The sequence below is a fragment of the Neophocaena asiaeorientalis genome, unplaced genomic scaffold (assembly GCF_003031525.2).
Source record: "Neophocaena asiaeorientalis asiaeorientalis breed wild unplaced genomic scaffold, Neophocaena_asiaeorientalis_V1.1 scaffold256, whole genome shotgun sequence".
NCBI lineage: Eukaryota > Metazoa > Chordata > Mammalia > Artiodactyla > Phocoenidae > Neophocaena > Neophocaena asiaeorientalis.
The window spans coordinates 3,577,860-3,598,326 of NW_020185324.1; the positions used below are offsets into that span (position 1 = coordinate 3,577,860).

Sequence of the window (20,467 nt, forward strand, 5' to 3'; positions counted from 1 at the left end):
GAATTGGCCAACTCACCATTTGCTTTCAGCCATTTTTTGGAATGAAGGTAACTTTCCAACATCCTTTCATTGAACAGCATGTATCCCATCGGTTCTGAAATGATCACATCTACAGCCTCAGGAAGTGAGATTTCTTCAATTTTCCCTGGCAAAACAATGATCTTGTCTGAAAGGTGGTTACTTTTCACTAGCATCTGTAAAACATAGAGTACCAGTACTACTGTTATACAGAATATTATAAAAATTAAGTTTTATAGGTTAGGGGTTGGCAGGGTGATAGGGATGAGAGGGAAGTGACCTATTTGCTTCTATAAATACCATAAAAACATTTTTCTTACTGCACAAACATTTCATGTTTACTATGGATAAATTAGAAGACACAGATATGGAACAAATAAAAACACCTATAATCAATACCACACACAAATAATAACAATTAATAGCTTGATGTAGACCCTTCCGGGCTCTTTATACAAACATACACTTATATGTGCATGTGTGTGAGTATGTGTGGTCCACGTATGTGTGTGTATATATGCACATGTACTTCGGGGGGTGTTATTAATAGTTTCAGCTTATTTCCTACTTTTCTACTGGCAATAAAGATGCCCCAAAGCTCTGTATAACAATCTTGCATAACTTAACTATCCTGATCCTTATGAAATCATCCCTTGATCTTTTGATTCCAAAAATAAATAATACCACGTTCAGGGCTTCCCTGGTGGCGCAATGGTTGAGAGTCCGCCTGCCGATGCAGGGGACACGGGTCCGTGCCCCGGTCCGGGAAGATCCCACATGCCGTGGAGCAGCTGGGCCCGTGAGCCATGGCCGCTGAGCCTGCGCATCTGGAGCCTGTGCTCCGCAACGGGAGAGGCCACAACAGTGAGAGGCCTGCATACCGCCAAAATAATAATAATAAAAAAAAATAATACCATGTTCATTAGCCTTTTTTTAGAAGTACATTTTACAGTTATCTATTCTTTTTTCTTTGATGTCCTCTGTATTCTATTTAATAACTTTGAACTCTCTTAAAAGAGGGACCTTGAAGAGAAATATAATTATTATATTTCTAATATATTTCTTAATGCCAAATATGACCAGGTGTCCATATTATTACACGTATGTCTTTCTGCTGCCTGAAAAAATATTTCCTAATAAACATCTTATATGCACCAGCACAAATATATACAGCACATCCCTTTTCAAGTTGTGGTTTCCTGAGACTCTCAGATCTTTGCTCACTGTATTTATATATAGTCAGAGGCCCTCGATCTTGAATTTTTGGAACTTGACCCTTTCCTCACCCTAAATGCAGTATACCAAGCATTTGTCATGATTCAGTTGCATTTTCTCAATTTCTGATCACTTCTTCCCAAAGCTAGGCTATGTTTCACCTTGAATTCCATCCTCTAGGGTGCTTCTCACCAACATTACACTGCAAGTTTGTTAAATGTCTTTTCCACTTATACTTTCCTTAAAAGAAATCAAGTAATCTCTGATCTGAGGAAAAACAATGAGGAAACTATTTGTACATGTCATCCACTGTCAACATTTACCCACGCACAAGGACTTGTGGAATTCCATTCTATCAACATTCTACACATGGATGTCAAGTTCAGGGGTCTGTGGACACGAGGCCTAAAGGGTAAAACTTTTGGTACCCCGCTTGTCTCTGTACATTCTCTTCTCAGGAGAGCCCTTCACCTGCATAGCTGTAAGCATGGCTCCACTGTGGATGGCTGTCCACACTACAGCTTTAGGTTTCTCCTCTCACCTGAGCGCTGGCCATTACCCGGACATTTCTACCAACCTGCTTTGTTATCTCTTCAACCTCAACAAGTAAAGAGCCAACCTCAGCTTCTTCTTGAAAACTAACCATTTCTCTAAATTTCTTTAAAATCTCTATATAATCTTGTATTTCCTTGATTCCGTTTTGGTTACTAATGCCATAATCCTCAATATCCTGGTGGCATACATACATAGTTGCTTCCCATGGACAATTAGTTACTATCTTTTCTTATTTCTGCTTTTCAGATATGTCTCATTTCCACCTTTTCCTTTCTGCATCAACTTGTCCAGTTCTTAATAGCTTCAAATCTGAAATCTAAAAATAGCATTTATATAATGAAAATAATAATGGCAGTGTCTACTTCACAGGCCTGCTTGAGGCTAAAACAAGATAAAGCATATTAAGGGTCATGTGTTAAATTAGTATTGTCATATTATTGTTATTAAAGAAAAGTGTTCACTGAAAAGGAGAGATGTAGATGAGCAAAAGAATGAAAATAAAAGTAACTGTATTCCCATCATCCGGGTGTAGGCAGGGTGTATTTCCTAGCAGACTTTTGAGTGTATCTCTGTTTATAAAAATATGTACTTCTGGGGCTTCCACAGTGGCACAGTGGTTAGGAATCCACCTGCCGATGCAGGGGAAATGGGTTTGAGCCCTGGTCCGGGAAGATCCCACATGCCGCAGAGCAACTAAGCCCGTGCACTACAGCTACTGAGTCTACGTGCCACAACTACTGAAGCCCGCACACCTAGAGCCCATGCTGCACAACAAGAAAAGCCACTGCAATGAGAAGCCCGTGCACTGAAATGAAGAGTAGCCCCCGCTCGCCACAACTAGAGAAAGCCTGCTCACAGCAATGAAGACCCAACGTAGACAAAAATAAATTTATTTTTAAAAATGTACTTTTTGTAGTAATATTTCATAACCTTTTGTTTCATGTAATATATTTTAGACCAGTTTTCTGAATATTTTTTGCATCACGGCATACATAAAAAAAACAGTCATTTTTATGACACACTAGTGTGAATAGGAAAGACTGCCTGCAGTTTGAGACATCTGAGCTGGGAGTTCAGGCCACACAAGACCCTGACCATCTCCCATGAGGGCAAAGGGCATCAAAACCTACTACCTGGCACACTTTTCGGGAAGCTCTGTTTTAGACATCTTTCTATGAATTGCTCTAGAACAATAATTTTTATTGGCTGTATAGTATTTCATAGCATACCTTGATTCATTTAACCAACCCCAAGTTACCGGACATTCAGATTACATCAAATGTTTCATTATTACAACAGTGTATCGACAAATAACAATGCAATTCAATCTGGGGACATACTTCTCACAACTTTTTTCAAAGTTAAAGGGTCTGGAACTTTTAAGGGTCTCTGGCTCACACTGTTCCACTGCCTAATGGAAAGGTGATTCCATTTCTAAATTTCAAGCCCTTCCTAAATTCTGCTTATGGGGTGTGAGGGTGTCCACACAACCTCAATGTATAAGACCACCTCATCCACCTGAACCATGATGTGGTTCAGGGACATTTTTCTGGCTAAATCTTGCTGGAGGGACCAATAAGATAGGATGATCAAGTGTGTGTGATATCTACTCTACATGGAGACTTTACATAGAATAATCCTAGACTCTTGAACCCTCATGAAGATCAGAGATCTAATATAGTTTCAGAGAGAGGATGTTATAAGCTGTCAGAAGGGCAATTTGAGGTTCACAGGAAAGAATCTGAGTCTCACTATTTTCACTGGTAAAGAAGGACATACCACATACATACAGGCCACTGCATCTTGCAACTTCATTTATTTTTTAACCGAATTCAAAGAACACTAGATCAAGAATCTGAAGATACAGATCCTAATCCCGCCTTAACCATCGAAGAGCTGTGTGTCCTTGGGGAAGTCACTTAAACTCTCTTAATTTTATCCCTCTTGCAAAACTGGAGTTTAAAACTGAGTTGTTTTAAGGTTCCTTCTAGTTCTAACATGTCATGATCAGAAAAAAAGCAAAATTTCTGCAAAGTACGTTCCAGGAGTCCATGAACATAAGGAGTTTCATGATTAAATAATACTGGAACTTCTTTATAATATATATCCTTCTTACAAACTCACAGTGCCTATTAGCATATTAATGGATTTGAGAAATCCTGCAGAAAACTGTTTGGCTTGGCTAAATCAGACATCCAAACTTACTTGAATACTTTGCAGTTTTTCTTGAATGCTTATTTATCTCCCACAGATCAATCTTTAAGAAACAACAAAAATAGTGTTTTGATAATCCTACGTTTGAATACGATTCCTCGACAGAGATATTTGAGAACAGGACATAAACTCAACCGATAACATCTCTAAGACACAAGAGCAGCTAATTCCAGATGCGAGACACACTCTACTCTTTGAGTCAGTCTTGCTGCCTTCCTTGCTCTTTGGTTTACAACAGATAGTTGTATGTTACCCTGTCACTTCAGATCCCATTCTTCCAAAACTGAAGTTCAGCACAACTATCCTTTCTAGAGTAATACATAACCAGCATCCAGGAAGAGAATATATTACACTTAAATCATATATAACCATTTTAGAAAAACATTTGGCATTATTCAATTAGCTGAAGATTTCTATAACTTAGAAATATCACTCCCTTTATAAACATACATTCTAGAGAAATGTTTGAACATGTGTATAAGATAACCTGTACTAAAACTTTATAATAATATTGGTAATTATAAAATAAAAATTTAAAATAAACTGGAATTAACTATTCACAGGGAAATGAATGAATAAGTGGTGTTATATCTAGAGGCTTCCCTGGTGGCACAGTGGTTAAGAATCAGCCTGTCAATACAGCGGACACGGGTTCGAGCCCTGGTCCGGGAAGATCCCACATGCCATGGAGCAACTAAGCCCGTGAGCCACAACTACTGAGCCTGGGCTCTACAGCCTGCGAGCCACAACTACTGAGCCTGCGTGCCACAACTACTGAAGCCCGGGCGCCTAGAGCCCATGCTCTGCAACAAGAGAAGACATCGCAATGAGAAGCCCGCTCACCACAATTCAAGATAGCCTGCATGCAGCAACAAAGACCCAACACAGTCAAAAATAAAACAAATAAATTTATAAAAAATAATGGTGTTACATCTGTACTATGAATACGATTGAACAGTGAGAAAAAAGAACTACAGGTATTTGTGTTAACATAAATTAATTTCACAAGCAGAATTTTTGGGAAGAAAAGAAACAGGTTGCTGAAGAATACATAGTATGATTCCTTTTATTTAAAAGGTAAGATGTATTCAAAAATAAACTGCATTGATTAGGATATACTACTAAAACTCTTTTATGCTAAGATGTTGGTACTTTTGGGAGTGAAGAGAGGGCATGAAATTTGGGAGAAGCGTATAGGAATTTTAATACATGGTTATATCATTCTAGTTGTTACACTGGGTTGTGGGCATATGTGTGCTTTCTATATTTATATTCACCTTTATTTTTGGATGCAAAAAGTATTTTATAATAGGAAATTTAAAATTATACTTTTAATAGAAAAGTTTGAGATAATCATAATAAATGCAGATTTAAAAAGACAAACTGATTTCTGCAATCAGATAGAAGCTAACAGATACGAAAGACAGATTAAAACGAAGCAGCATAAAGGTAATTAATGTCTCTGAAGAATGGAAAAATCACTCAAAGGTATATTAAAATAAAATTCCCCTGAAGTAAAAAAAATGGAATCTGTTAACAGCAAAAACACATAGTGGTCATAAGAAAATGTCATACGGTAATAGCAACATGGAACTATATTCTGCTCAAGATTTTAGATTTAAAGAAAAAAGAATTAATTCCTTGGGCACCCTGCAGAAAAAAAAAATCACCTTAAGAGTGAAAGAAAATCAAGCTGGCATTAGACTGCTCTATAGTCATATTCATTTTAAAAAGACAACGGGACAACATCTACAAAATTCAGAAGAAAAGAAAATTGTGACCAAAAGATGATTAAATCCAGAGGAGGTACTATTCATATTTTCAACATGAAGGAATCAGGATAGCACACATAAGCCCTTCCTCAAAAACTGCTTTGCCAAAAGTAAAAAATAAATTCGTATAATTAAGATATGAATTAAATAAAGAATTTGGTAATAAAGAAGCTATATGAAAACACTAATGGTTTGATCATGGCAGAGCAATAGCGTTCGCTCCAGCTGTGATCTAATTTGCATTGTTTTCCAAGGCCTCCTAGGGTAGACTGCAGGGCTCTGTGGGACTAATGTTGAGTCCTGGATGTCAGAATTTTGGGTGGGTTCAGAGGTCACCCCGAGGTGTGAGAACCACCAGTGAGTTTGGAGCTGTATGAGAGTGGAAGGTGTAGTCCAGGCATGTGATTTTTAGGACCCAGGCAGAGTTCCTGGATAACTTAAGTGGAAACACCTTTCATGGCTCACCAGTCTTCATTGCTAAGGCAACAGAATCCCTCCCATGGACAAGGAGAGGTGGTGGAGTTAACATGTGGTTGGCAGAGTTCTACTGAAAAGGAGATTCAGATTTTTATGTGAAGCCAATTTCCATTAAAACTTAACTGAGCTGTATAGTTGATATGCAATGAAATTAACATACCTAAAATGTACAGTTTGGTAAGTTTTCATATTTGTAAAGCCACGGATCCATTATCATAATAACAAACATCCAACACCAATATCTACCTTCTGACATGTCTCCCAGGACTCCCAGGCAATTACAATTGATTTACTTTTTTCCCCACTCAATTAGTGTTTTCTAGACTGTTAATATCATTGGCATCTTAATGTTTACTTTTGTATTTGTCCTTTTCTTTCATGATGCATAATTATTTTGAGAATCATTTAAGTTGCAGGTATGAATAGTTCATTTTCTTCCTGAAAAATAACAAAAGGGGTTTTCTGGTTTGTTTGCAGTTTGGCCACCACAAATAAGCTCGCTATGAACATGTGCATAGAATCCTTCATTTGAATACATGGTTTCATATTCTAAATTGAATGACTGTACCCTTACGCATTCCCGTCAACACTGTGGAAGCATTCCAGTTCCCCTATAGTCCTCACCAGTACTTGATTAGTACGGTCAGTAGTTAAAATGTTGCCTGTTTTAAAGTGTGTAGCGGTATCTCACCATAGTCTGATTGCATTTCCCTAATGATTCATAATGTTGAACATTTTTATTGTGCTCATTTGCCAGGTGTACGTCTTCTTTGATAAAATGCCTGTTCTTTTATTTATTAACTGAGAAGACAAATGTGTTGGAACTTCACTTTTCGTCAGTGACTTTCCTGGGTGGAATAAATGTTTCTGCTATTCACACACACACACACAAAAGACTAATGGTTTGAAATGAATCCATTTAATTACAGAACAAATACTAAACAGTTACATGAACTTTGGTTATATTTCAATGAGAATTACATTACACCTTGACAATATACCAATAAAAATAATATATAACTAACAAAAGGTGCAGGAGGAAGGAGGAGGTATGAGAGTGTTAGTGACTTCATTTCTTTCATAGGAAGGAGTGAATTTTTATCATGAGGTTAAAAAAATACTTGGTTCCATAGTGAAAGAATTTATATGATCGTTAAATTTAGTATGCTTTTTGGTGGGGGGTAAATTTTCTGAAGCAACCTATAAACAAAGCATTAAAGACTTAGTGAAGTACATATTTTCAATCTTGACAATCTAGAAATAATATAACCAAACAAAGCTGGGAGTTACACTAGCAGAGGAAAGTTCTTCCGCTATTCCACTGAGGCTCAGCAGTGCAGGCAGAGTAGATACTTCAGGAAACAGAAATATGAGTATTAGAGACATAAAGTTACCATGGTAATCAGCTAAAGAAATTAAATAACGGAAGTTCAGAGTAGTTCACACTGGGAAATGTGATCAGGCATGAGTGGAGTGAGTGCAAGATGATTACTTTTTATTTTAGACTCTCCTATATAGTTTGATTCCCCTTCCTCATGTTCAAGTATTACTTTAATTTTAAATAGTCAGTGAGCAGTCCCCCAAACAACAGAATACCTAAACCGTTCTCTCCTTTCAACCCTGTTCCTTAGTGGGCATTCCAAATATCTGCTTAAATATTTTAAAAAGTCGTATTAACCTTACTGTTAAAAAATTCATTGGCTTTAGTTTACTTCAACAGAATATGTATGCTAAAGTTCTTTACTAACTTGCTGCTCTGATCCCATCATTTTATAACTCAGGAAACTGAGTCCTGGGGAGGTCAGTGTCCAAGCCCAGGACACACTACAAGGCAATGGCAGACTTGGGGGAAAGTGATTATATCTATCAATGTGTTTGAACAAGTTTAGTTTGTAACTGTTATCAGAGCTGGTAGCATTATGGGTTGGCTGCTTTCTGAGAAGGTTCTGAAGGGGAAGTACCTGGTCACTGTCCCTCCCCCTTTTCCTGTCCCTCTTGTCAGCGTGCAGCTGCCTCCTGCCTGTAATCAACACTGAGCATCCCATATGACCCCTCTTGGGCTACTGGTGTGTCATTCATAGTGTGCAGAAACCAGGGCCTTCTGGAATCTGCAGCCACGAAAGAGTAAATGGGCCCCCGGAGGAACCAGTGAGAGGTGTGAGTACAAAAAAACCTTTGCAAACAAGAGCTAGCTGGCAGGGCAAAGAGGACAACACACAGAGTGAGAAAGACAGAGAGTGACAGATGCAGAAGGATGGGAAGGAGAGGCAAAGAGAGGGACGTTTTCTTGTTTCTCTTAGGGGTGACTTACGGGAAGAGTTCTTTGTACGGAGTGATTATACACCCCTTTATCGCTGCAGAATCGCCAAAGGTGGCAGAAGCAAGTAATGTGAAGCTTTCATGAGGGTAATGATGCCAATCCTATAGTTTGGCTGCCAACAACAATAAAAACATTCTGGCAACTTGAATACTCATAGTTGTTTCCCTCTGATGATATTCCAGAATGCTCAACGACTGGGGAATGAGAACATCAAGGAGGCAGACAAGCTGCCTAGACTTGGAAAGGATGCTTTGACTAAGTTATAAAACAAGCACTAAGAACTATGTAATGTCTGCAGAAGCAACTCAGAGTTGTATATACGTGTGTGTGTGTGTGTGTGTGGGTGAGAGGGGGGTTTGAACCTTTGTACATCCTATTAGCCAGGTAATTTGCCCTCCCTTGGAAGGTTAAGTTGTCCCCTGTAGACTCTTAAGTATCTGACAGCAGGGGCCATGTCTACTTTGCTTGTCCAGCGGGGTGTCTGGAACATCGAAGGCATTTAATAAGTATTTGTTAATTACCTCACTAAAGGTGATATGGCAACCTTTGGAAATCCAGCTTCCACCTTAGTTTGAAAAGATGATTCTGTGCCCTTCCCTTGCTCTTTGCTGCTCCTCTGGTAGCACATAAACGGAGGGTAAGTAGGTAAAAGGAATTTGGGGGATATTCTTTATGTCTCTCTAAATGCTGGCATATTTGGCAACAGAGAGAGGACAATTTAGGTGTTTCAGGAAAGTTTTTAAATTATGATATTTTAAAATGGACAAAAAGGTTACTGCGTGTCCTGTGGTGCATATCCTTTCAGGGTATCTTGGCCTTTCAGAGTCTTAGAGCTATTTTTCAACCCTGTAAGCAAAGCTAATGATGACGCAAGTAATTCTTGCCCTTAGAAATGGAAAGGAATTATATCTGGTAGAATGCAAATGATTATTGCCCTACAGATAGACCAGTCTTGCACCTATTTGTAAATTCTTTCCAGCATTCCTCATTGCCTATAGATGTGGTTCTTTGACTTCTCCTTTGAACAGGTTTAATATCGTACCCATTTAACCTATTAATGAGTTAAATAAAATAGTTGTCACATTAATTTAATATTTGTATGGAGTCATGACTTTACATTAAAAAATTATATTTTAGCATCTTAATATACCATTTTCACTTTAGTGCTGGGACTTATTCTGTCACACCTCTTCACGACTTTTTTCCTCTTCCCTTTGCCTTTTCTTGTAGGTGTAATGTATAGCACATTAGCTAAGAGTACTTGCTTTGGAGATAACTGACCTGACTTCAAATCTCTGCTTCTCTATCTCCTAGTAATCTTGGTTAAATTAATTAATCTCAAGCCTTGGTTTCCACGTATGTAGAACAGGAATGATATCAGCACCTACTTTATGGGTTGCTCTGAGACAATGAGATGATGCATGAAAAGTGATTATACATGGCTTGGCACATAGCAAGTGCACCACAGATGCTAGCTATTAACCCTCTTCTTTTTTGCCCTGTGGCGGGTGAACCAGGCTGTCAGCGATCCGTGTCTAGTAGGAGTGGGAGTGCTGAAGCAGGCAATTGGTCAAGTCACCAGGCAGCAATTCTCCTTGACCATAAGCTTCCCTTTCTATCCTTTCCCCAGGAAGCCCCAAGTCATTTATACTTTGTGTGGCAATTGCTAGTTGCCTATCCAAATCCATTCTTGCCTTTCACCTTATTAATAAAATGCCTGTATTACTGTGGGCCACAATGTACCAGCTGAAATACTATATTTCCCAGCCTCTCCTGCAGTGAAGTGTGGCTAATGCCCAAGGTCTTCTGGCCTCTGAGATGAGAGCATGAATTTGTTGGGAGGGACTTCCTGGGAGGTTCCTTGAAGGAGGGAGGAAAAGCTAGGGAAAAGACATTTTTGAGTCTTCCCTTTATCCATCCTATTGGCTAGAACATGGATTTGCTGGCTGAAGCTCCAGCAGCCATCTTGGACGCTGAGGTGACTTGCAAGAGATAAGCCATGTACCAGGTCAGTGCAGCAGGAAGATGCAAGAAGTCTGGGGCTCCACAAACTTTGTGGGGCTGTCACACTGTCTTAGGTTCCCTCAACCAGACTTCCTTTGCGTGGGATAGAAAAGCTCCTGTGTGCTTAAGTCAGTGTTAATTTGGGTTTTGTGTTAGTTACGTGGAGATGAACTGATAGATGCTGGGTGTCTTGTTCAGCCCAAGGGGCCTCTTAACCGTGAGTCATAACAGAACCATGTAGTTTGAGAACTCAGATCAATTTCTACCCTTTTGCTTTCAGCTGAGTTACCTGTGGGCTCCAAGGGAGCACACGGTAGTAGAGGACTTGTGTGGATGGGTGAAGAGTCTCCTCTTCTGTTTCCCCTTATACATATGAGTCATTTCTCCAGTGAGGCATTTTTTTTCCATCCATAAGCAATCTTCAGGGCTGTGAGTCTCCGGTGCAATTATGGTCATTAGAGAGATGTTAAATATCAGCATATGAATACAAAAATTGAATTTTGATTTGCCTCCTCTGGGCAGATATGGCAACAGTATTTAGTTGTATGATTACATAACTATGGTTATGGTTAGATTATATAATTATATATTTATATGATTATATTTGGTGGCTTTGCTTTTAGTAGAATCAATAATACCGTTAGACCCTTACCTATCACAATGCGTGTCCCATTTATTTTCTCATATCTATTCCGTAACACTGTGAGTGAGGTGTTAATATTATTTCTACTTTACAGATATGAAAACTGAAATTCAGTGTGATTAATTCTATCAAGGCTACTCCTGTTCCGCTGTACCAACTGGATGCTAAAGAAACGCTCGACTGAACTGAGATTTTTTAATGGCAAACGTCATTTACAAGTATACAACAAAGAGCGTCTGAAGTTAGACGCTCAATATATAAAAATGACCGACAAATTATATTCTTCATTCTGCTGATTTGGAAGTTATAAAAACAATACCAGTAAACTGGCTATTGGTCAAAACAATGTGAGGAGCCTTGCTGAAAAAAATTATGCATCTATAAAATAATTCTGACAAAGCAACATTTTAACAATTTAAATATGAAGGAAGTGGGATTATTTGGATTGCATTTTCCATCAAATATGTGAGTATAAAAACTGTCTCAACCAAATTTCAAATGTTTCATCTTCTCAAATGTGAAATTCAGCTAATTAGCCCATCCTTGGCTTTGAGAGCAATTAGTGACCTGAGAATATCTAGTGGTACGATCTCCAGGCAGCTCTACAGAGCTCTGAAGACAGCAGATGAGTAGATGGGATTGTTCCTCCAGGGTGAGGGCGGATAAAATGCCTATGTCACAAAGATGTAGCCGAGGCATCCTGAATTTTCTTTTCTCCAGGTGCCTTTTAAGAAGAATACCCAGTCTAAAAAAGCTGCCTATGAAAGAACAACATTTCTAAAAGTTCATCCAAGCAGTATTATGAATAGGTGGAAGTATGTGTAACAACCACAAACAGATCTAAAGAAGTGTTAGCTTGGGCAGAACTCCATTACGGAGTGGCTATAATTAGGAGCTTATAGAATAAACACACGGATGCAGCAGGGTTCTAATAAGAAACTAGGCCTGAATCAAACACATTTACTCTACTCTTAAAACTCACAGACTCTTAGCATCTGCCTCTTGATACGTGTTCTTCCTCCTTCTCCACACCACTTCCCTTCTTACAGGGATGGTTCAGTAACACTGGACGTTTCAAAACTTCTTCCACATCTGAAGCCCTCTGGCTTCAGAGGAATATCCATCCACAGAGCATCTTCCTTCCAAGATGATTCCAGACCACACATTGTCCCAGTTAAGCTTGCCACAGAAAATTTCATCCCCAGGCCGTTAGTGCCTTAACTGACTTGTTATCTCCCAGAAATGTTTCAGCAAGATCTGACTAAAAAGGGACATGGTGAAGTATTTCTGGAAGACCCTTCATCTCTTTCTGCCAGTTATCAATGACCTTAGTCCTCCTGCTAAGAAGTCCTAAGTTAAAGGTGAAGGATGCTTTTCCCTCTTTGTATTTCCTTCTCTCGATTTCGTTTTTTTTTTTTTTTTGGGGGGGGGGGGGCATGGTGGCTGCGTCGGGTCTTAGTGGTGGCACGCTGGATCTTCCTCGAGGGAAGCGAGATTTTTCATTGAGGCGCCGGCTCTTTGTTGGGGCGTGTGGGCTTCTCTCTAATTGTGGCATGTGGATTTTCTCTTTCTAGTTGTGTCACGTGGGCTCCAGGGCACGTGGGCTCTGTTGTTTTTGCGGCACGCAGGCTCTCTAGTTGAGGCACGCGAGCTCAGTAGTCGCAGCAGGTTTAGTTGCCCCACAGCATGCAGCATCTTAGTTCCCCGACCAGGGATCAAACCCGCATCCCCTGCATTGGAAGGCAGATTCTTTATCACTGGACCACCAAGGAAGTTCCCCTTCTCTTGATTTGTTTTACTCTATAACTTCACAAAGACACTGTGACAAAATAAGAAATATATTTGATCCCTGCCCCTGGTGCCCCGACACAGAGCTCCTAAATCCCCTGGAATTTCCTGGGTGATAGAAGCATCTTTTGTTCTAATGAGCTGACTCTTGTTGGGCTCCTGGATAACTTCAGGATGGAGGATGGTCACCAGAAAGATCAAGCCATGATTAGAAGCTTGGAGTGTTTAGTCCCATCCCCCATTGTCCAAGGATGGGAGAGGGGCTGGAGATTGGGTTAATAATAATCAATTGTGATCGTTCCTACATGAGGAAGCCTCCACAAAAGTCCCTCATCTCGGGGGTTCAGAGAGCTTCCCAGTTGGTGAATGCATGCACATGCCAGTAGCACACCCCAACTCCATGGAGACAGAAACTGTACTTGGGACCCTTCTAGACTTCACCCTATGTACTTCTTTATCTGGCTGTTCATCTGTACCCTTTATAATATCCTTTATGATAAACTGATAAATGCACATAGATGTTTCCTTAAGTTTTGCGAGCTGTTCTAGCAAATTACTGAAACTGAGTGGGTTTGTAGGAAACCCTGACTTAGTAGCCAAGTTGGACAGAAGTATGGGGACCCTGGGGACCCACCATTTGTGACTGGTGTCTGAAGCGAGGGCAGTCTTGTGAAGCTGAGCCCTTCAACCTGTGGAATCTGACACTAACTCCAAGTAATTAGTGTCAGAATTGAATTAAATTATATGACACCCAGTTGGTAACCAGAGAGTTGGAAAATTGGTTGGTATGGGGGGAGAAACCCCACACATTTGGTGTCATAAGAGTTGTGAGTAGAGAAACAGTTTTCCTTTAACACATATGCACAGTGATGATGCCTAGTCTTCTATCTTAACATGTGGGGACACTTGTTGGCTGAGATACTCAGATAATTTCTCAGTATTAATAGAGTTGACCTCATGTGTCCCCCTTGTTTCACAGGGTTTGTTTACAAAACAGACTCAGGCTCTCATTCAAGTCTTGAGGTCAGTTTGAGATAATGCAATTTAGAATATACAAATATTGGCACTGAGCTCCAGGAGAGTAATTAAAGGGTAGGTTGTCAGAAACTCGAGTGATTGTAACCATTTAGCCTGAAGACAGAAGACTTGGGGTTTATAGGTTTATAAGATGTGATGGAAGAAGTGAAAGCATAGAAGAGACCTCCAAGACCACAATCATAGTTCAATGACCTCATCGTACAAGAGAGGAAACTGAGATGCAGAAAAGTGATGTGACTTGTGAGTTTCAAGAAACCAAGGAGCAACCCAGTCAAGGCTAGAAGCTGAACTCACTGTCCCCCATCAGGAGGAAGATCCGAGTTGCTAGATCAGTCAGGATCCAGACTGTGCCTCACAGATTTGCTGAATGACACTTGCACGTCCTTTCCTTGTCCTGGCTTTACGCAGAATAATTCAACCACCTTCTTCATCACTAGCTGCTAGGCAGACCAGCTGAGGAATTCCCCTGCTGACTTATTAGTCTCTAGTGGGCTGTGTTCCATATCATTTTCAAGCAAAGGAGAGAAAAGATTCCTACTAGCTAGGAAGTTGTGTGAAACACAGAGGTTAAAACAACATCTACCCTGAATAATACATTTAAAAAGTCACCCAGAGCATGTTATTCAACCTGGCACCCAGATTTAAAGATTGCCAGATGGCCCAGCCTGGCCTCTGAGAAAGAAATGTCACATTGCGCTTCCCTTCTTTTTCCTGACTTGCACTGATAATACCACAAAGGAGTAGAGTAGAAAACCACAGAACTGCAGCATTCAATTATGCTAATAAATAAAGGTAAGCCACTCAGGCTGAACGCTCTCTCTATACCTGGATACAAAACACAGCATTTGTATATGTAATACCAAATTCCCTAAGCATTTCTAAGAAAGCCAGAAACCTCAGGAAGAGATCAAGAAAGGGGAGGGGTTTCAAATACTTCCCAGGGCAAGCCTTTTGGGACCCAACTATGCGAATGGCATGGTAAAGTGTAATCTACCAAATATACTATCTCACAAAGCCAGATGGACTTTTAATTCCAGCCCCAGTATCACTCTCAATTGTCCCTACGTTTGGTTTAACCGATCAGTTCAAAGATTAGGTATCAGGCGCAAAGTGCTCTGCTCTGTTGTACTACATGATGGGAGAGCATTACAAATACGACCAAGCAGAGGCCCTGGCCACTACAGGTTAGTGAAGGAGACAGACATATACACGGCCAAAAATAACAGCTAAGGCTGATGCAGGGCTTACCTATGTTTTGCACTATCTCAAGTGCCTAATATACTCATTTGTTTAATCACAATATCTCTACAAAGTAGGCTATATTTTTTATTCTATTTTGCTAATGTGGAAAAGGAAACTAGGTAATTTGCCAAGGGTCACTGTTATAGGTTGATTGTCTCTCCCCCCCTTAATTAATATGGCTGAAGTCCTAATCACCAGTACCTCTGAATGTGACCTTACGTGGAAATACAGTTGTTACAGATGTAATTAAGTCAGGTTGAAGTCATTGGAGTGGGGTGGGCCCCTAATCCAACATGACTGGTCTCCTTATCAAACAAGGGAGATTTGGACGCCAGCATGCACGCAGAGAGAACACCATGTGAAGATGTCGGCAGAGATCGGGTTGTTACAGCAGAAGCCAAGGAACGCCAAAGATTCCAGCACACCACCAGATGCTAGGAGAAAGGCATGGAACACATTCACCCTCATAACTGTCATAAGGAACCAACCCAGCCGACACCCTGATCTCAGTCTCCTAGCCTCCAGAACTGAGACAATAAATCCATGTTTAAACTACCCAGTGGTACTTTGTTACAGCAGCCTTAGCAAGCCAACAGAGTCACCAAGCCAATAAAAAATGAACAGAAACCCAAGCAGTCTGATGCCGGAGTCTGCATTCATAACCATTTCAACTGCCTACACTATTTAAAGCATTGAGCTAAACACCATACACTTCCCTACATATAAGGCAGAAAGAGAGCCACGTAAGGGATATATAAGCCAAGTCAGTTCAAAGAAAGATTTTGAGTAACTTAATACAAAACATTCATTCCATAAAGCATTTGTTGAGAACTTACAACTGTAGAGACTCAAAAAGTGTAAGGTGTGTCTCTATTTTCATGGAACTTAATAATCTAGTTGGATCTCTGAACAGCTAAATGAAAATGTACTGAATTAGGGAGGCTTGACATCACAAGTTTATAAAATCCAGAAGGTCACGCAGGAGGTATGAGGTTAACACTGGGGTAGGAGGAGATTCTGAGCAGAGAAAACAACGAGTATAACGTCACAAAATCACAAACTGGAGATGGCAAGGCAAGGAAGAGAAGGCCCAGATGTGGAATAAACCATGTAAGGCTGGATTAGTGCCACTAACGTCTAGAAAGCAGCCCTGGGCTAGAGCCTGCCGCCTCTGCTGCTAGCCCAGGCCATCCTCTTGTCACCACGCTGATTTCTTGTTTCTCATTCATATCCACTCTGGCTGCCTGACTCCTCAGATCTAATCCTCAGCTTCTATGACCATCTCACACCTGCCAGGCTTTCCACCCCCTGCTTCAAGGGCTTCTTGGCTTTGTCTCCAGCTTTTTTGGGGGGGAAACCATTTAGTTCTTTTCTCTGGTTCCACACACCTGGTCACTAGGGAGCTGGGACAGCCAAGTCTGCCTGGGTCAGGCAGTTAAGGGAGGGGAAGGGGCCAGGCCACTTGTCAGGATAAGGGGAGGGAGGTGAGTTGTTATGGGCTAATTGTGTACCTCCCCCGCCCCCCAAGTTCATACGTTAAGAGTCCTAACCCCCTAGCACCTCAGATGTGCTGTATTTGGAGAGAGGGGCCTTAAGGAGGTAATTAAGTTAAAATGAGGTCATTAGGGTGGGGCCTAATCCACACACAAACACAGACCCTAGTCCTGACAGAGACACACACACAGAGAGAAGTCCACGGGAAGACACAGGGACAAGACAGCTGTCTACAAGTTAAGGAGAGAGGTCCCAGAAGAAACCAACCCCGCTGACACCTTGATCTTGGACCTCTAGCCTCCAGAACTGTGAGACAATGAATTTCTGTTGTTGAAACCATTCAGTCTGTGGTACTTTGTTATGGCAGCCCAAGGAAACTAATATACAGGTGATATAGGAAAAGGAAAAGGACATATTTGTCAGTGAATCCTCTCTGCCTCTGGGGCGGCTCTGGTTCCTGGAAGAGAGTCAAGATCAAGAGACTGGGCCTTTCTGCATGCCAGCTGTGGAACAAAACCCCCAGCCAATTAAGGCTCTGGGAAGCGGGAGGCTCAAGAGAGATGGATCTTATCACCGTCCCCTCCTCTTACTATAAAGACTGAATCAGACTCACCTTTAGGACTGTTGTCACAATAAGGTTAAGTATGATTCCAAACACCTTGCCCATCTCCCCAACACACATACCCATTTTCTCAGAAGCTGTCATTTATCCCAGTTAGAGTTCAAGGCCTAAAATGCAAAGGGATTAAGAGGGTGAAATTCAGTGACACAAGAGTAACCCAGCTGATCAACCAACAAGGGAAAGTGAGCTATTTCTTCTTCCCTGTTTTGGCTGGAAAAGCAGGAGGCACTGGGTTCTGGAAGCAGCAGGAGTGTTCACAACAGAGACGAATGCGGTGTGTGCGCACGTGTGTGTGCACGTGTGTGTGTTTGGGAAGACGGCTATGGAGATGGCGCCTGGAGACACAGCAGTAAGATTTTTAAACATCCTGCCTAGCATTGGCCTTATCCACCTTCAACAGGGTCGTTGTGCAAGTATTTCTGTTTGCACTCACACCCACTCGCTGCTGAGCTTCCAAGGATTTATGAAGATTTCTCTTGTGACTTCATTATAAAGGTGCTTCCTTCCCAAGGGATCCATGCATCAAGGTACCGTGGTAGTGTGCTTCCTGCCTTTGGCCTTGCCACGAAAGCCCTTTCAAACAAACCGTGCACAGCTGCAACGCAGAGCATGCTGCCTCAAGCACACGAATTAAATTAAACATCATTCAGTAAGGATGAGAAACAGGCTGTCAAGGCATCAGGAGGAAAGTGAAAAATCCAATTTGTCCTGATCCTTCCTTGACATCATCTGCATATTTGGAGCTACTGGGATCTGCTCAGAGTGAAACATTTCTCCAGGAGAGGGGCTGTGTCTTATTCTTCCAGAACATCCCCTAGCACCAAGCCAGGGTCATAGTAGCACTCAGCAAATGCATATTGCAGAACTATTCACAGTGTCACCATAAAGCTGTTGTCTGGCAGGTGCAACCTCGTTCCAAAGTAACAAGCACCCATTTCTAGGTTTAATACGAAACGGTTTTTGTCACTGACTGCGATTTGCTAGTAACCTCTTGCCTGTTTCCTATAACTTTACTTTCACCTAAGTAAGTGTGTGGAACAATGCTGGCCTGCCGAGCGCATTAATGTACCCTTGTAAATAATGGGGCTTTGTGTTCAACTTGGAGTAAGAACAGCCAGTAGCATTTGGACAATGCTGCACGGCTTGCAAAAGGCTTTCACATGCTTTATCTTATTTAGAGCCAGGCGGGTATGTGTTTGAGCCTTGCGTTCATTTCACCTGAGCAGGACCTGCTCTTCCTGGGAATTTCTGGGCAATTCTTCCTCCCCTATTCTGATCCTGCAATGCTGGTGAGGCTGCCAATTACAGCCAGCTTCCCCCCACAGAAGCGGGCCTGGGACCCAGGCCAGGCAATCGCAGCACTCCCATTCCCCGGACAACAATGATGAGAAGGATAGGTAGCTAGACTAATCAAAGTCCTTTCCCGAGATTTTTTCAACGTAGACCTGGGGGAGAAGGTTACTTGTCTTCTGAGTCATGCATCTGAAAGGATGCTATTCAGGGGCTGCTGCTGGTCTTCCCCTCCACATGTAGATGGACTGTCTATGGTAGGAGCATAAATCCAACATAGAGAGAAGGAAGCAGAGGTAAAGTGGGGGAGGAGAGAGAGAGGGAGAGAGGGAGGGGGAAAGGGAGGAAGGGAGATAGAAAATGGTTTCTGGAATGTGTTACATAGAGAGAGGGAGAGGGAGAGGGAGAGGGAGGGAGGGGGAGAGAGAGGGAGGGGGAGAGAGAGAGAGAGAACGAACCTCATTTGGATGGCTAACCACTTCCCCTCTGGACTCTGTGGTTATGTGAGGCAATAAATTCTTTTTTCTCTTAAGCCAATGTGAGTTATACTTCTGTGATTTGCAACCTAAAGCCTAACAGATTTTACAAAATTAGTCTTATCTTTGAAGCTGAAGAAACCAAACTGTTTTCCTATTGCTCACAAATATTCTCTTCCCCTTCCTGTGACCCATTCCCATCAGGCTTGGTCATGTGAGTTGCTTTAGTCAATAAAATAAGCCATAGCCATGGACATGGGAGCAAAAAAATAAATATTTTGTTGTTGTTAGGCCCCAGAAGTTGGAGTTTTTTGTTACTGTAACAGAACCTTGAGGAAAAAGCCTTGCCTATCCTGACAGATACACCTACATTAATGCTACAGCCCATATATCAACCTAGGCTGTTTGATTCCAAATTCTACAGTCCTTATTTACACTATGCCAGGCTGCTTGTGGTAAATCTAAGCTCTCTAAGTTTTCCAAAGTATCGCTGAAAAATAAAAACCATAACACAACACAACAAAACAAAACAAACCAGTCTCATGGAAAACCATAGGTAGTGCCAGGATGACTGATATAAACAATGACCAAGCTAATAACAAGAACAGCTAATATTAACGTCCACTAAAAGGGAGCCTTAATGAGAGCAGAGACCTAGGATATCGTGTTAAATCCTCAAAAGTTAGCACAGTGCCTGGCACGCTGTGACGCTCAATAAATATCTGTTCGACGTTAAAGGGAAGAGTTCCGTTTGCAGACTCCATGCTGAATGGTTTACACACTCTCATCGTATTCATTTACTCGACAGAAATGTACTGTGCACCTCCTATGTGCCAAGCACAGTTGTGACCACTGTGGACAATGGAGACAACACAGACCAGGTCTCTGCTCTCACACCCCTTCTATTCTACAGTGCGGTTGCTTATGTCAGCGTTATTGACGTCTGGAGCCAGATAATTTTTTGTTGGGGGCTTCTGTCTGGAGCATTGGAGGTGCTTAGCAGCATCCCTATCCTCTACCCCTTTCTCCCAATATGACAACCCCAAAACGTCTCTAGACACTGATAAATGTCCCCAGGGTGGCCAGATCAGCCCAGACTGAGAAACACTGGGCTAGTGGTAGGAGACAGACAAGCGGGCTATTGATTTGAAATATCTTAGGGTATAAAAGTGCCATTAGTGAACATAAAGCGGGTAAAGGAATAACGAATGGTCCAAAGAAAGGTGCTTCTTCACTGAGTGACCAGGGAAGACCTTGGTTCTACGTTAACGTTTGAGGAGAACTGTGGAATGAGTGCCA

The 20,467-nt window shown here is 41.4% G+C and overlaps 1 protein-coding gene across 1 annotated transcript in view; it reads right to left on the minus strand.

Annotated features, from left to right (window-relative positions):
• LOC112392531 (histone-arginine methyltransferase CARM1-like) overlaps positions 1 to 20,467 on the minus strand; it is a 249,916-nt gene that overhangs the window by 43,006 nt on the left and 186,443 nt on the right. Inside the window, exon 6 of the mRNA XM_024734291.1 lies at positions 17 to 194. Coding sequence (XP_024590059.1) covers positions 17 to 194 — 178 coding nt within the window. The remainder of the gene's footprint in view (positions 1 to 16; positions 195 to 20,467) is intronic.